The sequence below is a fragment of the Carlito syrichta genome, unplaced genomic scaffold (genome assembly GCF_000164805.1).
Source record: "Carlito syrichta isolate Samal-C Ts95f unplaced genomic scaffold, Tarsius_syrichta-2.0.1 Scaffold301835, whole genome shotgun sequence".
In the NCBI taxonomy this organism is placed as follows: Eukaryota; Metazoa; Chordata; class Mammalia; order Primates; family Tarsiidae; genus Carlito; species Carlito syrichta.
The window spans coordinates 183718-208008 of record NW_007245931.1 but is presented as its reverse complement, the minus strand read 5'-3'; the positions used below and the strand labels follow the sequence as shown (position 1 = coordinate 208008).

At 42.9% G+C, this 24291-nt stretch overlaps 1 protein-coding gene across 2 annotated transcripts in view; it reads right to left on the bottom strand.

The window, feature by feature from the left end:
• WDR19 (WD repeat domain 19) overlaps positions 1-24291 on the bottom strand; it is a 110234-nt gene that overhangs the window by 1363 nt on the left and 84580 nt on the right. For both annotated transcript variants that reach the window (XM_008055367.1, XM_008055368.2), the window contains 11 exons: positions 23814-23897; positions 22331-22477; positions 21555-21679; positions 19606-19718; positions 17537-17605; positions 10974-11051; positions 9597-9693; positions 7906-8030; positions 4574-4655; positions 2667-2817; positions 324-447 (listed from right to left, as the gene is read on the bottom strand). In XM_008055367.1, coding sequence (XP_008053558.1) covers positions 324-447; positions 2667-2817; positions 4574-4655; positions 7906-8030; positions 9597-9693; positions 10974-11051; positions 17537-17605; positions 19606-19718; positions 21555-21679; positions 22331-22477; positions 23814-23897 — 1195 coding nt within the window. The remainder of the gene's footprint in view (positions 1-323; positions 448-2666; positions 2818-4573; positions 4656-7905; positions 8031-9596; positions 9694-10973; positions 11052-17536; positions 17606-19605; positions 19719-21554; positions 21680-22330; positions 22478-23813; positions 23898-24291) is intronic.

Sequence of the window (24291 nt, the reverse complement as noted above, 5' to 3'; positions counted from 1 at the left end):
AAAGAGATGAGGTCTTGCTATGTTGCCCAGGCCGGTCTTGAATTCCTCGGCTCAGCACTCTTCCCCTGCCTAGGCGCCCCCAAGTGCTGGGACTACAGGCCTGGCAACAGTGCCTGCCTGACAGTGCCTTCACCAAGATTGTTATATGCTTTGAATATAACTTTTCAACTTTGTTGGCATGAAACAAAATTCTAGATGTTGCAGGAAATTTGAGGGGTAAGGTTATTTCAGAAGTGGAGAAAACACTGACATACATCATCAAGTATTCCAATGAGTTATACATACATATGCAAAGAGAGGGAAACATCTAAAAAGAAACTTACTGTGGCAATACAATATGGGATGTTATTTTTACATCCAGGACAGAGGAGTTCACACTCTGGGAGAAGAAATTTGCAGAATGGACATGGCGTCGTGGCCTCTTCTATCTCAGATGTATCGGGTCTCCTGGGAAGAGGAATCTCGTGTCATTTAAACATGCCACTTTATTATGTATCACGAGTGGCAAAGAGAAAGCATAGTGAAAACTAGGAAACTGTAACACACCTACTTCATAGTAAGACTCTGAGGTCAGAGATACAAGCTCACATCAGCCCCTGATCCCGCTCCAGGGAGGAGGAAGAGTACTTAGGGGTGGTCAGGTTCTGGATGTTACATGGGCCATACTTGGGATCTGGAGTTCATAGTGTGTCAAATGGCAAAATCAGGGTAGGTCCTACTGTCTGCTTCCTGTGCCATTGGAGTGGTGAGCTTGGCATTTTCTCTCTGTCTCCCTTTGGCATAAGTGCAATAGAACAGACAACATGGTCCTATAGAACTTTCTGTAACAATGGAGACATTCTAATTCTGTGCTGTCAATACAGCAGCTATGAGCCACAACTGAACTCTTGAATATGGGTAGTATGAGTTTTAAATTTTATTTCATTTTAACTACATTTAAATTTAAATAACTGCACGTGACTAGCCGGTACCATGTTAGACCACATGGCTGGAAACTCTCTTGCATGGGGAGAGGATGACAAGTGTCTCTTCCAAGCCAGGGCCCAGGCCAGTGTGGCACTGAGCTCTTGGGGCAGACAGGATCTTGCATGTTCTAGTCACTTTCTCCCACCTCACTTTCCACATCAGCAGGTGTGCTAGCTTAAACTGGTTTGTGCCGAAGCTACTTGGGCTTTAAAAGGAATGCTTTGTGTGGCCCCATCCAACTTTGAGTTCTCTGCCATGAAGGCTGGCCCCAAACCCAGCCAACAACAAAGCGTCCTTTACTTCCAGTTTCTATTACCAGTGCAGTCCTCTCTCTTCACAAAGGTCAGGGACAAGACCCACTTGGGTCTCCTGGTCATAATGTGACCAGCAGGAACCCAAATGTCCTATCTGGATAAGTCGTAGTTGATAATTATTACACATTGCAATGGACTTCACCTTTTGAAAATGCTCCTTTCTCTCGCGTTCCTTTATGAGACCAGGCCACCCTCTGCTGGCAATGGTGGTGTCAGGCTGAAGCTTCTCACACCGAGAGTATTCACTGCTTCACTCATCCCTACCTCACAGCCATTGTCTCCTTCACTGCCAGCCAAGCTCTGCTTCTACTTTGCGGCTAGAGGTACCATGTGGCCAGCAGAGAGTGCATGTCCAAGTCCTGTGCCGCTCCAAAGGCACCTGGGCACATCCTCGCTTCAGAAAGCAGTGAGCGGCTGGTCCTCTAAAGGAACGCAGAAGGAGCATTTTCAAAAGGGGAAGTCCATTGTAATATGTAATAATTCTCAACTATGACATCAGAGAGTGAGGACATTTGGGTTCCTGCTGATCACGTTATGACCAAGAGACCCAAGTGGGTCTTGACCTTGACCTTTGCCAAGGGAGATGACTGCACTGGTAATGGAAACTGGAAGTAAAGGACACTTTGTTATTGGCTGGGCTTGGGGCCAGTCTTCATGGCAGAGAACATGTGGCGGAACACTGGCCAGGGAGGTGAAAATGGAGGTTCTGGGGATGGTGCCTCCTGGAGGAAAAGGCAAAGACCCTCTCAGCCTTCGATTTCCTTACTTCTTCCTGCCTTGAATGGGGACATGATGTCTGACAACCATGAGAGGAAACCCCTTGATGATGGATGGCAATGCTGGAAGACAGAGGGATCTGTGCTTGGTGGTATCAAGACACAGGGGCACCAGCCCTGGGCTCTGATGCCTTGAGTGAGAGTCAAATGAATACTGGCTTGGTCAAGCCTGTTAGCTTTTCCGCTGCCCACATGTGAATATAATCCTTTATTTTTTTGAGTTGGAGTCTCACTCTGTCACCCAGGCTGGAGTGCCATGGCATGCTTATGGCCACTGCAGCCTTGACCTGCTAGGCTCAGACAATCCTTCAGCCTCAGCCTTCCAAGTAGCTGGAACTACAGGCGCAAGCCACCACGCCTGGCTAATTTTTTGATTTATTGTAGAGATGAGGTCTTGCCAAGTTGCCTGGGCTGACTTCGAACCCATGAGCTCAGGCAGTCCTCTTACCTCAGCCTCCCAGAGTGCTGAGATTATAGATGTGAGCCACTGTGCCTGGCCTGGAACACAATCCTAATTGCTCCCCCACCCATTTTCCTATGGAGTCTGCACATTTGGAAAACTACCTTTGAGAAATGGGATTCAATCGTGGGAACTGCCATTTCTGCCTACCTGACCATCGCCTCGATTTTCTTTTTGTATCTGGCATCTATCTTATTGCGGTATTCTGGCCTCATGAGCATAGCTGCAAAGCTGAAAGCAGAGTTCCTTAGGCCTGCCCTGTGACACTCGATCACCGTAGACGTCAGGATCGGAACGATGTCTGCAAGACAAAGAGAGAGCACGTGTGTCCTGTCCTCAGGTATACCGCATGGCTCCAGCCCTGGCTCAAGAGGGAAACAGGATAATCTCTCTCTTTGCTTTTTCTGTAAAGAACCAGATATGATCTGTTTAATGAGGAAAGGGACAGCAGCAGAGTCGGGCAAAGTGGTCATCAAACGTCTTTCTGTGATTATACCATGTTTTCTGTGAAATGCTGGGACCTGCACCCCTGGAGGCAACAATTTGTGGGTCTCCTTCACACCTCTCAGATACACTTTGTATTTCACAGTATAAATGAGCTAGGAGAGTAATTACTTTATGCACTAACTAACCTCTCTGCATACATCTAATTCTTCCTTCAGGACAGATGTCCAGAATTACTAGGCCAAAGAACATGACCTTGTAAAAAATACTCTTACCACAAACTGCTTTCTAGAAAGGCCATACCAATTTCCATCCCTGTCAGCAATCAAGAGGGTGCTTGTCTTATCCCACCCTTTGCCAGTAGGGTAAATGATTATTTTAGACTTTCGTGTAACGAAAAATAATACATTTAGAGAACAGGGGTTGGCAAATTATGACCCCATTGGGCCACACCTGGCCCTCTGACTTTTTGCATGGACCATAAGCTAGGAAAGGTTTTTACATTTTTAAAGGTTGTAAGAAAATCAAAAGAAAAATAACATTTTGTTACATGTTAAAAGTATATAAGACTTCTGTGTCCAAAAATAAAGCTCCATTGAAACACAGTCATGGCCCATTTGTTTATTGTTCATGACAAAACGCAACAGTTGTGACAGGGACCAGATGGCCCACAAGGCCTAAAACATTTAACATCTGGCCCTTAGCAGAATGTCTGCTGACTCCTGTTGTGTCATGTGACAAAATCTGATCACTTAAGAATGTGAATGTCTTTCAGAATAACAGGTCCTTTTTCAGAGCAATGTCCTACTGTGGCTGACAACACACCTAGCTGTCAGTGTGACCTCAGGCAAACGACACTTTACTTCTTTTGCCCCATTTGCTTATCTGTAAAATAGGGAAAATAATAGTACTCATGTGTGAGAAGTGCACCCACGTGTGCAGGCTTGAGACTGGTATATTTAGCAACCTGCTTGAACAGCCAGTTCTGGACTTGCATCCGGGAACTTGGATTTGGGGAAGTTCCCGCCATTCCCAGAACAGATCAGCGGCTCACTGAGCCTCACATCTGGACCCATGGCATGGTTTATGCTGATCACCCGCTCTCTGGAGGTCTGGAGAGTTGGGTACCTGCCTGGCAGGGGGTGGCCACCTCCCATTAAAACCCCTGGTGCTGAGTCACTAATGAGCTTTCTAGTACAGAACATGTCACCCTTGGTGTCCCAAGTCACTCCTGGAGGAGTTCCTGAGCTGTGTCCTGGGTGACTCCACTGGGAAAGGACTCCAGAAGCTTGCCCCCTGCTGGGTCTCCTCTGGACCCCACGCATTTTTCTCTTTTGCTGATTTTGCCTGAGTCTTTTGCTGTCATGAACCCCAGCCTTTGGAACTACTATGTGTTGAGCCTGTGACCCTCCTCGTGAAGAGGTGACAAACCTGCGTGGCCTTGGGGCCCCTGCGTACCGCTTCATTGGGTCAAATGAGGTGAGGATATTAGCTGAGCTAGTGTATATATGCGGAGAGCCTGGAACAGCGGCTGGCAGAGCCGGTGTGTGCAGACCTGCGGATGCTGTGCTCATGCAGACCGTAGCTGAGAGCTGCCCATAGGCAGGACTTACGTGTTGGGAATCTGCTGATGTGGTTGGCCACCCGGATAAGCATGCGCGCCCCTTTCATGTGGTCTCCATTTTTAACATGAACCTGGAAAAAAGATACATTTTACTCTTCTTACAGACTGTACTAACCCCAATTCATGCTTTGTTCCTAGAAATAAACAACACTGTGACTGTGGCCAGGGTCACCAGGAGACCCTTGGCTAACCCACTGGAGACGTCTCCCTCATTTCCCTTCCTTTTGTCAGCTGCTACCAGGTGCCAGGGTGTTGCCGGCCTCTCCTACTCTATGCTCTGTTTTTTACTTTGACTTAGACCACCTGGCATGAGTTCAAGTCCCTGGTCCAGCTCTTACTGGCCACTATTGGGGGTCCAGCTTTGCCAAGTTGTTATGAGCCCCGAAAGCTGTGTCAGTCAGGAGTTGAGGCAGAGAGAACGATTTGCTCAAGGAAGAGGGCACTGCCTGTGGCCTGGGGCACTGAAAGCAGGAGGCCTGAGGGCGGCAGTACAGGTGGGGCAGTGATATAGGGAGGGTGCATTTGGGGTGAGACGAGCCTGAAGCGGGGCAGGGCCAGGCCTCAAAGCCCCTGCTGTCACCTGGGCGGGAGATGAGCAGACCACAGGGTAGGGCAGGCGGCAGTCAGAAGTCAGCATCGACGGCACCTGGTGAGAACATGACGTGCAGCGTCAGTCCCCCAAGTGGGCAGAGGCTGGTCTGACTTGCTGAGCGCCACAGCCTGACAGACAGACATGAGTGGAGCCCACAGCAGGGGGAGGGAAGCCCTCTGCTCGGCCTCCTCCCTCTCTGCCGCCTCTCTGGGCCTCAGCACGGCCAGTTCAGCTGTGCACAGCCAGGGGTCCTAGGCCACATCCTTCAGCCAAAGTCCCTGTCCCAGCTATGGGGGAAGCACCACCAAAGCCGAGGCCAGATTTCCCCTGAAGGGGGGATGAATCTTCTTCAGCTCTTTGGGTCAATGATGCCTGTGGCATTTCTGCATCATTTTTTTTCTGACTTGCTAGGGTCTGAAAGCTTCCCCTCTGAAACCACAAGCAGTTAAAAATCTTAGACAATCCTGGAAATGCTTGGTGCTGCCTAAGAGATGAGAGCAGAGAAGAAAATGGCAAGGGTGCTCTTCAGTGGGAAGGGAGGAAAATGTCTGGCTGGAGTGGAAGTGGTGGGCCAACCTTGGGGCCAGAGAAAAAGAAAAGGACCCCAGAAGACCCCCATGGCTTTTAGTAGTTACAGTCCTGTTCCCGGAGGGCTTCTTTCAGAAATACCTAATTTTTTTTTTTTTCATTTTGAGTCAGAGGTTTCACTCTGTCACCCAGGCTTGAGTGCAGTGGCATGATCACGGCTCACTGCAGCCTCAACCTTGTGGGCTGAAGGGATCCACCCTTCTCAGCCTCCCAAGTAGCTGGGACCACAGGTACATGTCACCACACCTGGCTAATACTTTGTAGAGATGCAGTCTCGCCATGTTGCCTAAGCTGGTCATGAACCCTTGGGCTCAAGCAGTTCTCCCCTCAGGACCTCTCAAAGTGCTGAGATTACAAGTGTGAGCCACTGCATCTGGCCAGGAATCCCTATTTTTGTTCCTCATCTCCTACTTATTTCTATCTCTCCCTCCACTCCTAAAGACTTTGTTTTGCTGAATTCTGTTTCCGGAACACTGATATCACCACCCAAGCCTAAAGGTGAGAAAGCCCTCCCTACTCCTCTCGACCCCTTACTTTCTCAAGAAGAACCTTCTTGCTTCTCTGAAGGGAAACGCACTCCTGGAGTTTTCTAGTTGGAATTCTAAATACACTTCCCTTAATGTCAGTGTTACAGACCTGTGAGGTCCAACATGGCTGCTAGCTATTAGTCCTTTGTGGCTATTAAAAATTTTAATACTTAAAAATTAAAATTATATAGGGCCGGGTATGGTAGATCACACCTATAATCCCAGCACCTTGGGAGACCAAGGTGAGAGGACTGCCTGAGTCCACAGGTTCGAGACCAGCCTGGGCAACTTGGCGAGACCTCATCTCTACAATAAATTAAGAAAAATAAGCCAAGTGTGGTAGTGAGTGCCTGTAGTTCCAGCTACTTGAGCCCAACAGGTCAAGGCTGCGGTGGCAGTGAGTATGCTGCTGCACTCTAGCCTGGGCGACGACAGAGTGAGACTCCGACTCCAAAAAAAAAAAAATTACATAAAATTAAAAACTTAGTTTATCAGTTGTACAGCTGCGCTTTAAATGTTCTACAGTTAGGCAATGGCTAGCCTGCTGGGCAGCACAGATACAGAAGAGTTCTATCACAGTAAAATGTTCTATTTGATAGTGTCAATATAAAAATAGTTATGATTTAAATCATTTGTAACATGGCTACTCTATGGAAGGAACCTGCAAAGTTAAATAAATTCTTGTGGACTGGCCAGAGAACTTAATGTAGCATTAATATGGAAAGATGTACTTTGGCATAAGTGACCATCTGGAAAAATATATAAGTTGGAGTCTGCCTGTGTCTTTACAGAGATATGTGTATAGAAAGATGCACATATAGATATATACATACATAAAACACTTAGGTAAATTACACATACAAGTACCCAATGTTTGCATGATCTGTTTTGCTTCTGTTGATAATTACTGATAAAAAACAATATACAAGTGGACATAAGTATAATCCCAATTTGGCATAAAAATAAATAGATAGTACACACATGCATTATAGACCATAGAAAAATATATACAACTTAGTGTTAATGATTGTTATATCTAGGTGATGGACTTAAAGGATGAATTACTTTTTCACTATTCTTTGCTATATTCTCTAAATTTTCTTAGTGACTGTGTATTATTTTTATATTCAGATGGAAAATAAACAATATTTAAAAACAGTAGAATTTTATAAAACTAACTGAGAACAAATAAATGAATAAGTTCTAGACAAACAAAAATAAGTGAATCTATTTTTTTTGGCACAGGTAATACATTTCTGTGTTTCAAAATCAAAACAAGGTTAAAAGCCACGCAGGTGAAGTTGTCCCTGGCTTCTGCCCATCCCCTCATCAGGGTCTGGTGTTGGGTTGCCCCGCCTTGTGCCCTTTAGGAAGCCACATTTGCTAGTCTCTTCAGCATGTTTCCACTATTCTCTGTAATATCTTCATTCCTACCCTTTGCCTTTTTGTACACACAGGCAGCATATTGTGGGATTCTTCTGTATCTTGCTTTTGTCACTTGACAATAGAGACATGGGGGAAGTTGCTCTAATCCAACAGAGAGGAGCCCAGGACAAACCCCAATGGGGTCACACACCTAGCAGGTGATGTCCCCAGTCACTCCAAGGGCCTCACCTTCACTAGGACATAGCTGTGCAGAATCATGAGATTGGTGGCCATCTCGGAAGGAATTTTGATCTTCTGGGACTTAAGTTCTGCATACATGCTGAAGAGAACGTCATGTGCATTCCGATAGTTTCCTTGAAGAAAGCATTGTAAAAATGACATTATTGTAAAGGATGAAATCTGAAGATGTTCTATGGACCCTTATCTTACAAGAAAATTTGGATAATTATGTGATTAGCTGTGACTTAACCCTTTGCACTCGGAGACATCTCACCTTCCAGCAACTCAACTGCACTTTTTAACAAAATAGTGAAAAACGAATCACTTTGTATTAAATAGTATAGCGTTGGAACCAATTGCAAGTTCTTTATGACCCTGAGAGGGGGCATTCGAATTGTTTGCAAGATTTACTATGTTCCCTCCGAGGGCACATCCGAGTGCAACGGGTTAATCATTGTCTGTGTAAAGTAACTCAGCAATGGTTCATTCCTATGTTAGTTGATGTTCTGAACACCCAGCCAGTCTCTTCTGTAAAAAACAGGGGTGTCCTCCTAGATGTCTTAGTCTTTCTCAGGGCACCCCCGGGTCCCAAGTCTAACATCTCGGCCTCCCACATCAGCCTTTCTTCCTCATGCCCACCGCAGGTGCTTCTTGTCATTTCTCTCTGCAGCAGTGTGCTGATCAGGGCTCCTGGGTTTCATTTTGAGCCCTCGTTCTGATGTCAGAGCATGCTTTGAAAAACCTCAAGGTTTGGCCAGGCTCAGTGACTCAGGCTTGTATTCCCAGCACTTTGGGAGGATGGGAGGATCACTTGAGACCAGGAGTTCGAGACCAGCCTGAGCAATATAATGAGAACTCGTCTCTAGAAAAAAATGTAGCCGGGCTCGGTGGCTCAGCCTGTAATCCCGCACCTTAGGGGGCTGAGGTGAGTGGCTTGCCTGAGCCCGTGGGTTCAAGACCCGCCTGGGCAACTTGGCGAGACCTCATCTCTACAATAAATCAAACATTAGCTGGGCATGGTAGCGCGTGCCTGTAGTTCCAGCTACTTGGAAGGCTGAGGTGGAAAGCTCGCCGGAGCCCAGCAGGTCGAGGCTGCGGTGACTGGGAGCGGCCACTGCACTCCAGTCTGGGTGACAGAGTGAGACTCCGACTCAAAAAAAAAAAAAAAAGAAATTGCCACACTACAGCCGGGCTTGGTGACTCAGCCTGTAATCCCGCACCTTTGGGAGGCTGAGGTGAGTGGGTTGCCTGAGCCCACGGGTTCGAGACCTGCCTGGGCAACTTGGCGAGACCTCATCTCTACAATAAATCAAACATTAGCTGGGCATGGTAGCGCGTGCCTGTAGTTCCAGCTACTTGGAAGGCTGAGGTGGAAGGATCGCCGGAGCCCAGCAGGTCGAGGCTGCGGTGGCCGGGAGCGGCCACTGCACCCCAGTCTGGGCGACAGAGTGAGACTCCAACTCAAAAAAAAAAAAAAAAGTGCAAAAAATGAGCAGGACGTGGTGGCATGCTCCTGTAGTCCCAGATACTAGGGAGCAGGAGGTGGAAGAATTGCCTGAACCCAAAAGTGGGAGGCTGTAGTGAGGTGTGACTGTGCCACTGCACTCCAGCCTGGGCACACCGTGAGACCCTGTCTCCAAAAAGATAAAGAGAAACAAACAATGCGGCATGGGAGAAACACACGCACGGTGTGGACCCACCTGCAGACTGCTCTTCCCTGGCAATGATGATGGCCGTCCGGGCGGCTTCTCGGTGTTGCTCCAGGGCCATGTACAAGCGGAACAGGTACTTGGCATCCTGACACACAAAACGTCAGAGAAACATCACTCTCTTCATTTGCTAAGGGGAGCATTCCTAGAGTTGCGTTCCAGATAGCAGCACATTCATCTGCCGGTAGCTAAGACGGGATACTGTTTTCAAAAATCCAGTGAATATAGAATTCATTTATTTATCAAGCATTTTTCAGGGTTTAATATAGCCAGATAGTTTGCCATGCACTTGAGAATTATTAACTCATTTAAATTCTCATGTCCACCCTGGGAGGAGGGTGCTATTATCCTGACTTCACAGACGAGAAACTGAAACATCGGGGAGGGACAGAGCCAGGATGTGGGCCACAGTGCTCTGGCTTCGAGTATCTGTCACATGCTTGGAAACAACATGTATTCTTACACAATGTACCAACTTTGCAAAATTTCCAGGAGTTTTACATATATATAAATTTTCTTTGGTCTGTAAATTTCTTTGGCCTTTGACCATTTTCCATTCCTGTTCCAACTCTAGACAATTTCATGTACTTGATGATTATCAGACTAAATGGACATCATGGGAGGTGGACTGGAACAGTTCAGATACCGTGCCCTTTGGTAGGTTAACTTAGTCTCTCTAGGGCTCAGTGGCTTTATCTGCAGGATAAAAGTAATAGACTCAGGGATTGCTACTGTCTTCTTCAGCTGTGACATTCGAATGCCCTCTCTTCAAATCAGTGACTTAAGTTTTTCACAAGCAAATCTCCTTGAACATAAAGCAAAGAATAAGAAACAGCTCTGGGGTGTTCTCAGAGGCATGTGAGTCTTTCTCACCAGGCCCGAGAGGAGACTGATTTCTGCAAGAAGTCACAGTGATCACATATTTTGAAAATATACTTGTAATGATTTATTTCTACTTTGTACTTATAGTGAGTTTCCTTTATGATTATATGATTTTTGTTAATTTCCATAATTTTTGAAACACAAACAAAGCACACTCTGATTTGTAGGGATCAGTGTTAAGTCATAGTTCCAATGATCATTTTTCATAATGCCTAGAATAAACAGAATTATATTTGATAAAAATTGTGGGTGGCAAGGATTGTCTTCTAGAGATGAATGACTGTCTCACAGGGGGAAATGACAATTTTAAAGAATGAATATGCATGCTATCCTTTAGAACACAGGATCTGTCTAGATAATCTACGGCCACTTTCAGAGAGATAATTTTACAAGCTGATGTTGCAAAAGTGTGACAGGCAAAACCAGGCAGAATCGAGGAAAACCCTCGCTATGGCATGCCACACCAATGAAGCCAGCCCCCAGTACCTTGGGCATGCCATCGTTCTCCCCCATGAGGTAGTCTATCAGTTGATTCGTCAGCAGCTCATCCTTGGCCTGTCCAACCTGGTAAATAAGAGAAGAAACCCAGTAAATTCAGCATCTTAAACCTCGCAAGAGGGAGAAAAAGTCAAGTCATCTTCTGCTTAAGGAGATGGAACAAAGACATGTGAAAGCATCTATAGTGAAGGGCCTGAATATGATCCAGACCAGGGCCTTTCTTCACTTGCTTGTGGAGTGAAGGAATACAAAACCCACCCTTAGACGCTAGCTTTCCTCAGCTGCCATGTCTAACACCCTGGGTTCTTTTACGCATACAGAGAATACACTTCTTGGATATCCCAGTGAAAACTTTCTCAGGATCAGTGGCTATGATGCCTCAAAACCAGCATCAGAAGCCCGAGAGCTGGCCTACACAGCAGCATCCCACTGAGTGCCTCGGCTGCAGTGGCTCCCAGCAAGCGCACCTGCGCATGGCTCCGTGGAACCCAAAGGAGAGGGCGGTGCGTGTTCCAGCCAGCAGCGCCCAGAAGAGGACAGGCAAATGCGTGGTGGAGTTCCTAAGAGGAGCTGGGTTTAGAAATCTTGAGATTTTAAAGTCATCTCCATAAAGGTAAGAGTTAAATCACTGAAGCATTGGGTTGTGTTGATCAGGGGGAAAAAAGGACTATGTTGGAGAATGGAGATGTATTCATTTTAGTTAGTAGGAACAGAATGTGTGAGGTCAGGAATCTAGGAGCGACATTAGGGAATTATTGACAAAATGTGGAGGCTTAAGAGTTTTGTGTTTACTAAAAAGAGATAAGCCAAAACTCCCCTGGAGCTCAACCGAGGGGAGGGACATGGAGCAGGGCAGCACTGTTCTGTTCGCACGGTAACAACGTTGCAGCGAGGAAAGCCGCCGGCAATGAAGAAAACGGTCATGCTGGACTCAGTGCATGGCCGGCTTGCTAAACCTCAGGGGAAGGTAAGAGGACACAGTGGAAGTTGTCTGGGCAACAGAGGAAGAGTGAGCCAGGAGACTTGATTATATGCGATCACATAGCGCCCGCGGGCAGAGCAGCTCTTGGGCTGCAGGATTCCACACAGTTCACGGACTGTGGCGGCTGTCAGAAGAGAAAGCTAAGCTCTCATCACTCTGTGTCATCTCTGCTCTTGCCATTGCACTAAGGGAGGAACATGGGGATAGAAATGGCAGAGCATTTCTCTTGATGGCTTTGGGTGAATAAGTCAGTACAGAGACATGGCTCAAAGCTCAGGCCCTGGAGCCAGCCTGCTGAAGTCAATATAGCGACACAGTTTACAACCTGTGTGATCTTGGACAGGTTACACGTGGGGCCTCAAGGAGGGTGACAGCTATACCTAAGTCACAGAACTGCTATGGGGATTAAGTCAAAACACGTAAAGGGCTTGGATGGGTGCCAAGCAGGGTACTGCCAGAGACAGTAAATAAAAGTACAGGACACCTGGTTAAATGTGAATTTCAGAGAAGCAATGAGCGATTTTCATGCTAAGCATGTCCAACGCAAAATTTGGCAAACCTACCAGCAGAGTCAGCACTCAGTCAAAGTTCACCATTGGCTTTTAGAACCAGCAATAATGGCAGCTGCCACTGGGGACGCTGAGTGTACCGAAGTGTCTGGATGGAAGTGAGAGCCAGCAGGGAGTCGACATGGCCACTCAAAATGAACGTGAACAGAAGGGGACAGATGGGCTGCAGAGGAACACTTGCATTGAGGGGGTGGAGAAACCAGTGAAGGAGGCTGCAAAGCGACCATCTGAGAAGTAACAAGAACAGTAGAAGCATGTAGTAGAAATGCCAGGACCAATGTAGTACTCTGGTGTAAAATGCCGTTGTAACACAGCGCCCAGAGAAGACTGAGAAGAGGTTTGTGTGTTTAGCAAGTGAGAGATTGGTGGGGCCGACTAGAGATAGTTTATGGAGACAGGAAGGTAGAAGCTGCCTGAGTTGAGGAAGGCCCCGCACACAGGAGGGACTGGACGTCCCTCCTTTCAGTGGAGAGAAACCAGGGACCTGCAAGGGACATCACTAACTGTCTGATGTTCATTCCTTCAACTCTTCTGAGAAACGCTTCTACTTCCACTTCAACCATGGGTTCTAGTGAGTTCCATGTCTTAGAGGACTCCATCTCCGTGGCTATAGAACTGTGTTTAGGGGTGTGAATTTGATGCAATTTGGCCAGGAAGGATATTCTATCCCCGTGGCCACCAGTTGATTGATTCCCCCAGTGGCAGCTGCCATTATTGCTGGTTCTAAAAACCAATGGTGAATGTTTGCTGAGTGCTGACTCTGCTGGCAGGTTTGCCAAATTTTGTGTGGGCCATGCTTAGCATGAAATTCACGCATTGCTTCTCTGAAATTCATTTAACCAGGCGTCCTGTACTTTTATTTACTATATCTGGCAACACTCTCTGCTTGGCACCCGTCCAAGTCCTTTACGTGTTTTGATTTTACTTAATCCTCACAGCAGTTCTGTGACTTAGGTACAGCTAAACTACCCAATCAGAGCCCTCCTGGCCTAAGGAATTTGGGACCAGAGTCCAAGTCCTTCTTTGGTCAGAAAGGTGGAAGTTGTGCTCTTGGGCACTGCTCTCAGTGTTGATTCCAGCTTCCTGAAGGAAGTAGATCTTAGAAAATGTAGATACACAGAGAAAAGCAGAGAATAAGAGAAGAATAAGAGACTATTTTTATAATAGCCTTTTTTTGAATAGCTGGAGAATAATTTTCATTCCTCCATAATTCCACTCAGTTTCAAATTCAGATACTTTTAGAAAAATAATTTTTGTAAGTCACAGTAAAAATGCCAGCACTCTTACTGAAAAGGCTTAGAAACAGTGATCAACTCAGAAGCAGTGAATACTCCTAGCACATAAGTTGTGGTCTCTAAATAACATTTTTCATTCAAAGGAATCAGAACTCCCTAGAGAAATGACTGATTCCAGGTCTAGGGCAAGAAACAGAATCTGTAAGATCTTACCCATGAGAGCAAGGATGTTCTCAAATATGAATGGGATTGTGTCAAAAGGACAATTTCGGGAATTAAAAATAATATCAACTGTAGTGGATTGAAATACATCAAATATGCTCTAACTCCTGAGTTCATAATGATATTAAAAAGATTAGTACTTCACTGGTCACCTTTGGAGGTGCTAGGAAACCAATCCATTGTTGTGGAAACTAGTAAACAAAGGGGGGGAAAAATCAAGTATTTACCCTATCTTTCCTTCATCTCAGGGTAACCAAATAGCTGATGGGGGGGGGGAAGTTCTTCTGTATAAAAAAATTATAGCTAATAAATGCAGAAGAAATGATAGACTCACTATTTTGCACACCCTAATGAAATAATGGCTGCTGAAACCATTAGGTGAAAGGTTGCTAGCTGACCACATCGACACCCACTAATCAGTCTTAACACCTTAAAAAGAGAAGTAATGCAAATCATGGGTTGTTACAGACTGAATGTTCGTGTCCCCCCAAAATTCATATGTTGCAGCCTTAACTTCCATGTGATGGTATTTGGACATGGCCTATGGGAAGTAACTAGGGCTAGATTAGACCATAAGGATGGGATTTGTGGCCTTATAAGAAGAGGAAGGGTGAGTGATATTCCCTCTCTTTCTATGTGTATACGCACCAAGGACACAGTGAGAAGGTGCCTGTCTGCAAGCCAAGAAGAGAGCTTCACCAGAAACTGATTGCCAGCACCTTGATCTAGGGTTTCCCATACTCCAGAACTGTGGGAAGTAAATTTCTGTTGTTTCAGCCACCCAGACTATGGTATTTTGTTATGGCAGCCCAAGCTGACTGAAGACATGGGCCTACTGAAGACATGGGCCTACGGCTGTGATGAAATCGGAAGTACATGACACCACCTATGGAGTTGTTTTTCTAAAAATACTAAATCTATTCCTAATCAGATATTTAGATTTAACTACTACTTAGTGGGAAATACATGGAAATTATACCACAAGGACACAAACAGCCAAATCTAAGTGTAAGAAATTCCTCAGGTCAAATGACCCATTTTCTTAACAAATAAATGGCAAGGGGTGAGAGGCGATAGGAGATAGTGAGCCAGAGAGAAAAAGAGAGGGAGGGAAGGAGAGAAGAGGGAGAGGGAAGAAGATTAAAAGAGACTTAAAGCACATATCAACTCAATGTAATGCAAGAACCTTGTTTAGATTCAGACGTGAACTACTCAATTGTGAAAAAGCATTTATTCAAGAGCTGAAGAAATCTGAACCCTAACTAGATAGCTGAAAATATCAATAAATTATCATTGGAGAAACTGGAACTCTCATACAGAACTTCTGCAAATGTACAATAGTGCAGCTGCTTTGGGAAACAGTTGGGTAGTTTCTCAAAATGTTTAGCACAGAGTTTACATGTGGTCTAGCAATTCCACTCTTAAGCATCATGCCCAAGAGAAATGAAAACACATATCTACACCACAACTTGGACACAAATGTTCACAGGAGCATTATTCGTAATAGCCATAAAGCAGAAACAATCTAAATGTCCATCCACTAATGAACAGATGAACAAAATGTGGTATATTCACACAATGAGGTATTATTCAGCTATAAAAAGGTATGAAATCCTGATACATGCCACAATATGGATGTACCTTGAAAAGCTATGCTAAATGAAAGCAGCTAGGCACAAAAGGCTGTCACATATTCTATGATTCCATTTATATGACATGGCTAGAATAGGCAAATCCATAGAAATAGAAAGTAGATTATAATATATAATACACATAATTAAGATCATGTGGCATTAGTATAAGGATAGTTAACTAAATCAAAGAAACTAAAGAATCCAACCATATTCACACGTATATGGCCATTTCATCTATGACAAATGTCATTTGGGAGGTGGGGGAAGGATGGTACTTGGTAAATGATGTTAGGCCAACTGGGTATCTACATGGAAAAGAAAGATCCTTCACTTCTTCCTCATCCCATAGACAAAAATTAATTCAGACTGGGCACATGCCTTTAGCCCCAGCTACTAGGAATGCTTGAGACTAAGAGCTTAAGGGAGGCTGAGGTTGGCAGGATAGCCTGGGCCCAGGAGTTTGAGACCAGCATGTGTAACAGCAAGATTCCATCTCAAAAGAAAAGAAATGAACTCAGGATGGGCATGAGCCTAAATGAGAAAGCTAAAACAATCAAACTTGTAGAATAAAACATAGGGGAAATATCTTTATGATAATGGGCTGGGCCAAGATTTCTTAAATTGTACTAAAAAGCACTAACTTTAAAATATTCACAAATCGGACTATGTTAAAAGTTAAGAACTTCTGCTCATCAAGACACCACCAGAGAATAAAAAGGCAACCCACACCTTGAGAGAGTTTCACCATACATATATCTGATGAAAAGACTTGCATCCAGAACATATAACAAAATTCTACAAATCAGTAAGAATAAGATGACACAATTAAAAATTGGAAAAAAGACTTGAATAGCATTTCACAAAAGAGGGATTTCACATGGCCAATAAACATATGAAAGAGTGCTCAATAGCATTCGTCATCAGAAAAATGAGAAACAGCTACAATAAGATACCACTATACATCTATCACATAGTTCAACTGAAATAGATCGATGAGTATTGGTAAAGATAGGCACAACTACATCTCTTAAATTGCTGGTAGACTATATATTGGTGTAACCACCTTGAAAAAAACGTTTGGGCACAGTATCCTACTATTGCTAAAAACATGTATATCCTATGACCTAATAATTCTACTCCTGGATATATATACCAAATAAAAATGAGTGCTTTATGTCCACCAAGAGACATGAACAGATTTATGGCAGCTTCATTCATAATATGTCCCAAATATCCATTCACAGAGAAAGGGGTAAATAAATTGTGGTTTAGTCATATAGTAGAATACTACACAGCAATGAATAGGAGTGGACTCTTGCTACGTGCAAGAACACAGATGCATTTGCAGACATAATGCTGACCAAAAGAAGCTGGACACAAAAGAGTGCACAGGCATGATGCCCCTTCCATGAAGTTCATAAACAGGCAAAACCAATCAATAAGGATAGAAGTCAGAGTTGTAGTCACCTTTGGTGGGGGCTGCTGACTGGGAGGTGATGTGATGAAGCCTTATGGGGAGCGGTAAACATTCTCTATCTTGATCTGGGTGGGGGTTACACAAGTATATGTAAGTGAAAAGATTAATCAAGTTGTACGCTTAGGATTTGTGAATTTTACTGCATGAAAGTTACACCTAGAAGAAAATACAAGTTTTCATCTTTTAGACATAGATATTGTATCTACAAATGATATGATACGATGGCTATGATTTGCTTTAAAATAATCCAAGGAAAGAAGATGGGGTATTAATAAAATAAGATTGTCCATGGATCAATAGCTATTCAACATTTAGATATGGGTATGTGGTTCATCATGCTGTTTGGTCTACTTTTGCATATATTTGGAAATTTCTTCAAAAATTGCAAAAAATAGTGGCATTCTTACAAGTTTTATTATGGAGTTTACTTACAGCTTCAATTGCCATTTCTATGGCCACATTATCTTCTGAGTTCGGACATTTAAGGAAGTGTTTAAGTGCCTGCAATGAGAATCATATAGGAATTAATGACTAACATTTTCAGACTGCTTTCACATTGGGAAAAAACAAAGTTTTCACATACACAAAATAATTATAGTTTATGAAGCCAGGTGCTTGTCTTATATAGGGCTGGGTCATAAATAAATATCTAAAAACTGGGAATAGTTTAAAAATTGAAGGATCCAGTTCATCCTCTGAAGAATCTAGCTCTAATTCCTGATGAAATTAAAAAGTAAAATGTACCTTTTTCCAGTAGAAATATTTCATTATTTTCATTCATTCATTCTTTCAGTATATATTTATTGACAACCTCCCACTACAGAGGATGCCCAAAAAAATGTATACACATTTTAAGCAAGGAAAAAAACTGTTTTAAAATTGCAATACTCAATATATACCAATAACAACAGAGGAACACAAGTCACATTTGACTTCTGCAATTATACATTGCTACCATAACTTAATTCAACTTTGAAAAGTTATACATAGATAACACTTCTTAAAACGTGTATACATTTTTTTTTGCACCCCTGGAATATATGTGGACTCTGCTAGATCCTATGAAAAATACCAGAAAGGGTACGATATGGCCCCTCTTTCTGTGTTAGATACAATCTAATTAGGGAGATCTATGTAATGTGATGATAATATAAGGAACCAATCATTTAAGTCATCATCCTGAACACCATACCACCAACAGCTATGAAGAAACTTAAGGCTGTAAAGGCTTAGAAGACAAATGGGCAGTTTAGTCAGTTGGTCTTATAGGTGCTCTGAGGAAGAAAAGACCGTCATGCATGGGAATGATCCCGAAGGTGTCTCCGAGGAGGAAGGACTTGAAGACTGAACAGGTGTGTGCTAGGGTGTGGAGGGTAGAGAAGAATCTAGATGGAGAAGGATGAGAAAATCCTGGCTGTGAGGGTCTAGTGTAGAATTTTGTCTCGGAAACAGTTGGATGCCAGACTGGGACGTCCAGGGTGGTTGGTCAAACTGTGGAAATTCTCTTGAGTGTCAGCTAAAGAGTTTGAACTTTATCTAAGAGGCCAGAAACAGCAGACTAGAGGTCTGTAGGCCGAGCTCACACACAGACATGTTTCATTTGGCCAGTGAGGTATTACACAAATATCTGGGTCCATATTTTAAAACTGGGAGACCCAGACTTCCATTTCTCTTTAAAAAATCATGTGACCTGGCACTGCTGAGCCCAAACTCCTGAATGGCAACAATTTGCTGGAGGAGAAAGGAAATTGTCCCCTCAGACATGTGCCCTCCAGTAGTCCCTACCCTGTTACATGATCAACACATGGCTTTACTCTACAGTTTCACTTATTGCATCACTTGTTTGGACACTATAACCCTTGCCTTAGGCAAAAGGAGTTTTTTTGGTATTTTTTTGGAGTTGGAGTCCCACTCCAATACCCAGGGTGGAGTGCTGTGGCATGCTCACGACCACCCCAGCGTTGACCTGCTGGGCTATGGCAAGCCTTCCAAGTAGCTGGAACTACAGGCATGTGCTACCACGCTGGGCTAATTTTTTGACTTAGAGATGAGGTCTCACCATGTTGCCCAGGCTGGTCTTGAACCTGCGGGCTCAGGCAATCCACTCGCCTCGGCCTCCCAAAGTGCTGGGATTATAGGCTTGAACCACCACACCCGGCCCAAAAGGAGCTTTTTAACAAAGAAAGCAACTACTATTTAGGGAACAAAATAAAGGACAAGTTATGGGAAGATAAACTAAAAACAGGGAAAACAGAAAACCACTGCAGTAGTCAGAAGCAAGGCAGCTGAGCTCGGATTGAGGTGATGGGAGTTTGAATGAAAGTGACAGATGTGAGCAGTCTTACGAAGGAAGACTGCGATTGAGTGTGGGAGGAAGAGAAAGATTTCAAAGTTAGCTCTGAGATTTCAAATCTGGGTATGTGAGAGCAGCGTGACATTTACAAGTATTTCCTGTCATCATTCTTGTGACGTCAGTGTATGTTTTCTTGGCAAATACTAACGCGTGAATATTGGCCACACAGCAAGAAGAATTTTCCAGCCTGAAAATGTCTTTTTTCTCCTTCAAAGTATAAGGCAATGCTTTGATAGTCTTCGTTAGTGGTGCCTTCCGAACCTGCAACAGAAGTTCAGAGAATAAAAGATCTAAGCAAAACTTGTTTCTTTTTATTGCTAGTCTAAAAAATAAGACCTAAAAACAAGTGATCTAAAAGTAGGTAATTAAAAACTCTCTGTTGCGCAGGCTGGAGTGCAGTGGCACAATCACGGCTCACCACAGGCTCGACCTGGGCTCAGGTGATCCTTCTGCCTTTGCCTCCTGAGTAGCTGGGACTGCAAGCACGTGCCTCCATACCCGGCTAATTTTTTTATTTTTGTAGAGCTGAGGTCTTGCTATGTTGCCTATGTTGTTTTTGTTTTGCTTTGTTTTGTTTTTGAGTATCTGTTTGTGCTCTTTAACACTGAAACAAAAATTTCCTCATGAATCTTATCACCGATTCTTAGTGTCACTTTGTAAATTTTATAAAACAATACAAAAAGACAAGTATTTTATGATTCTATTTATGTGAGTACCATGAATAGTCAGATTCACTTGACTATGCTGGCATCTTGATCTCAGGTTTCTAGTCTCTAGAAGACTGTGGGGAAATAAATTTCTGATTTTTAAGCCACACAGTTGGTGATATATTATTAGGTCCAAATTGTAGCCCTGAAACATGCTAGCTGTGTGGCATTTGGCAAGTTGCTTAATCTCTTTGAGTTTCAGTTTTTGGATCCACAAAGTGAGTGAGAATAATCATAATTTCTTTGTTGGAGGCTTAAGAATGAAATAAACGTATGCATTTAGCACAGCGGCTGATACATAGTAAGCTATTAACAATTGATAATTATCTTTTGTATTATTATTATTTAAAAGGTATCATAAATGCCTTTCTCATCAAAAAAAATCTAAAATCCTAGTTTTTAATAAAATTTAAATAAAATTCTGTTTTAACAAATGCAAAAAGCCCAAAAAGAAAAAGTCCTGACTTTTATGTTTAAGAAACTATTTATTGCTTTCTGACTTATTAATTCAATAAACATTTAATGGGTCCTGCTAAAAAAAAAAAAAAAAAAAAAAAAAAAGTAGAATGGTGGTTACGGTGCCTGGAGGGGATAGCAAGATGGGGAGGTATTTAATGGGTACAGGGTTTTAATCCAGGATGATGAAAACATTCCAGAGATGGATGGTGGTATGGGGGTCAACACTGTGAATGCAACTGTACTGTACACTTTTAAATGGAGGCTTGGTTACATATATTTTGCCAAAATTAAAAAAAAAAAAACAACACAAGGCAAAACAACTCAAACAGCATTCGGTATGGCTTATAAAACGAAAACCTGAAAACTATTCCAGTAATTTCTAAGAACTGCAAACATGGGGGAAAAAACCTATAAGCAGGTTATTCTCAGAATATAAGTCTCTTTTGGACCTTCAAAATTGTTAAAAACCACATCGTGTGTACATCATTCTTCATAAAAGTAATTGTAATTCCTGTAACTCAATTTTGAAAATTTATGAAAATACGTTTTCTAAAGTCATCCTGGATTTCCTATCACATGCATTTTGAAATCTCTGCTTTACTAGCTGATAAACAGCAGAATTTGGGAAATTTGGCCTCTCTTGGAATTTACCCAAAACACCCTTAATTTTTAAAAATAGTCCTTTTTATTATACCATTTCTCCTTTAAGTAGTAAGGATCTTGAAATCTAGCAAGTAACACATAGATGTGTATGTGTGTGTGTGTGTGTGTGTGTGTATGTGTGTGTGTGTGTGTGTGTGTGTACAAACGATACACATTCACACCAAGCATGTTCTTATGTGTATATCAATCTGACAATTAGATCATGAGAGTCAAAGGGTCATCATAGTCACAATCTTTAAGCGAAATTAGGGAAAACAATGATATTTACCAATAATGTCTGCGTAGATTTCCATTTTGTTGTGTTGCTGAGCCAGCGTGAAAGCTTCATTGTTACATTTGGACATGACCAGAAACTGGATGGCAGACCCATAGTCACCTAGCTGCAGAAAGAACCTAAAATGGAGGGCTTTGCTTAGCTAGCCTCTTACAGGAAATATGTTGGTGATTCACAAAATAAAATCTTTTTCAACCAGGAGAAACTATTTAAAAATAAAAATTTATTAGAGAAACTTCAGTTCTACATTATATGGTTATGCGTGAAAAACACAGTCTCATAGGCTGACCATAGCAGTCTTTGAATTTATTTTCTCTCTCTCTCTCTCTCCCTTTTTTTTTGAGTCAGAGTCTCACTCTTTTGCCCAGCCTGGAGTGCAGTGGCACACTCACAGCCATTGCATGCTCGACTGGCTGGGCTCAGGCAATCTTTCTGCCTCAGCCTTCCAAGCAGTTGGAACCACAGGTGAGCACCAACACGCCTGGCTAAATTTTTTGATGTATTATAGAGACGAGGTCTCGCCAAGTTGCCCACATCTCGTCAAGTTGGATGGTCTTGAACCCCTGGGCTCAAGCAATCCTCTCGCCTCTGCTTCCCAAAGTGCTGGGATTCCGGGCATGAGCCACCATGCCCAGCAACTTTTGAATTTAAACACCTAGACCTGAAAATAAATAAATGGTCCTTTTGAATTTATCTAAGGGGGTAAGGTGGGAAACTTTCTTTTAGGGTTAGTATTTTGGAAGTCCAAAAATATTACTGCATTGTGTTACCTGGCTACCATTTTGGCTCCATCCAGAGACTGGGTCTCTCTGACGATATTTACAGCTTTTTCAGGATTATTGAGGTGATCCAGATAGATGCGAATCACACTGTTCCACTGTTTTGCATTCTCATAAGCCACCACTGCTTCTTTGTATCTGTAAGAAATACTTAGTTCAGGCAAACTTTCTCAATATTGTCAATCTGGGAGAAAATGTCCATATATACTTGGCACTCTTTTCTATTTTATTAATGGTTGTTGCCTATTTTACCTGAATTTTTTTTCCTTCACCAGGAAAAATACCAGGAACCATACCACTCAGATATGTTCTTTTTAGGGGATTGATAAACTAACTGTAAATCACCAATACTGAATTGTTTTCTCATCTGAATAAAAGATATATATACTTTCACACTTTACTGTTTTCTTTCCTTTTAAGTAGTAAGGTGGTGATAGTATTTAGGTTTATCTTAAAAAAACATAGAAAATCTCCGTGTATTGACCTCTAGATGGCGTTCAGGCCTTCTCTTCATTTCTGATCAGCTCTCGGCTTTTTCCATTTCAATACAATATGTATCTCTGTTTCCTAAGGTTTCTTTTCTAAAAGTGTAGGGTGCTAATAGTTTCTTAACAGTTATATCCAAGTTACTTTCCAGAGGCTTTAGAAAGTTAGACTTCTCTTAGTCATGTATGTATATCAAGTGCATTTTTACAGTATGGTTATTAGTTCAAAATCTTTCCATATATGATAGGTTCCTTTCATTTTACTACTATCAGTCAGGTAGAACTTCTTCATGTTTACATGAAATGCACTGTCTAGGACTTGTCTTCTTGTGTGAAGCCCATTTTCCTATTAGTGTCTTTGAGTTTCTTGTATTAAGGTATAGGAGATCTTTGAATATTTAGGATATTAATTATCCACTGCTATATTTTTTATTTTTATTTTTCTGAGTTGGAGTCTCATTCTGTTGTACAGGCTGGAGTGCAGTGGCATGTTCACGGCCACCGCAGCCACGACCTGCTGGGCTCAGGCGATCCTTCTGCCTCAGCCTTTCAAGTAGCTGGAACTACAGGCATGCATCACCACGTCCGGTTTATTCATTGCTATATTTTAATACCGTTTTGTGGCTTAAAGAAGACATGTGGCTTGAGATGTGGAAGTCATGTTTTTTCACTTTTCTTTCCCAAGCTAACCTCCTTAATAAAATGATCACTTCATTTTATGGTCATGTTATGCCAAAATTTCACCTTCCAGTACTTAACTCTCAAATAAAAAGAGACACTAGTCTATATTTGACTACGTAAAGGAAGGGTTGAAGTACATGAGGCTAGGAAGATTTTAACAGTTTAGCACTTCAGGCCAGTGAGGGGTAGATGAAGATGTTTTCTGCCTTTCTCTGCTTTGCCTTTCTTAGAAGGTTCCAAATATCAATGGCTAATTTATAAAACTTACATTACTTTAAATCTACATAAATTTGAGGAATTATACAAACCTCCCATCTGCTTCCTTGGCTTTGGCGTATTGCAAGTGGATCTTAGGAGAGGAAACATGAGGCAGAAGCTCACCAACTTTTGCCCTAGAAAGGCAGGTTCGGGAGGAGAATATCAGCACCACATTCCCTCCCCAAGTAGCTTCCTACAACCAAATGCTAGTTTTTAGGATTCAAAAGTAGTTTTGATTTTTCAGAAATCTTGGCTCCTATAGGTAAAAGCAGACTTAACTGCTTTTTCTCCTAATACCCACTGCACCAAGGGTGGGAAAATGAAGGTGAGTTCATTAACTATTATAGGACCACAGGAGTTGGTTTTTTTCCTAGTAATTTACCTGATCAGGCATTTCTCCTCACCAGACCAGAAGAATGTGCTGTTCTTTGGAAAAAGGACTACTCAGAACAGAAAGGGGAGGGAGAAAGTATGACCAAGAGACAAGTTGCGCCACCTGGGGACACAGGCATTTCCAAACCTGCTCAG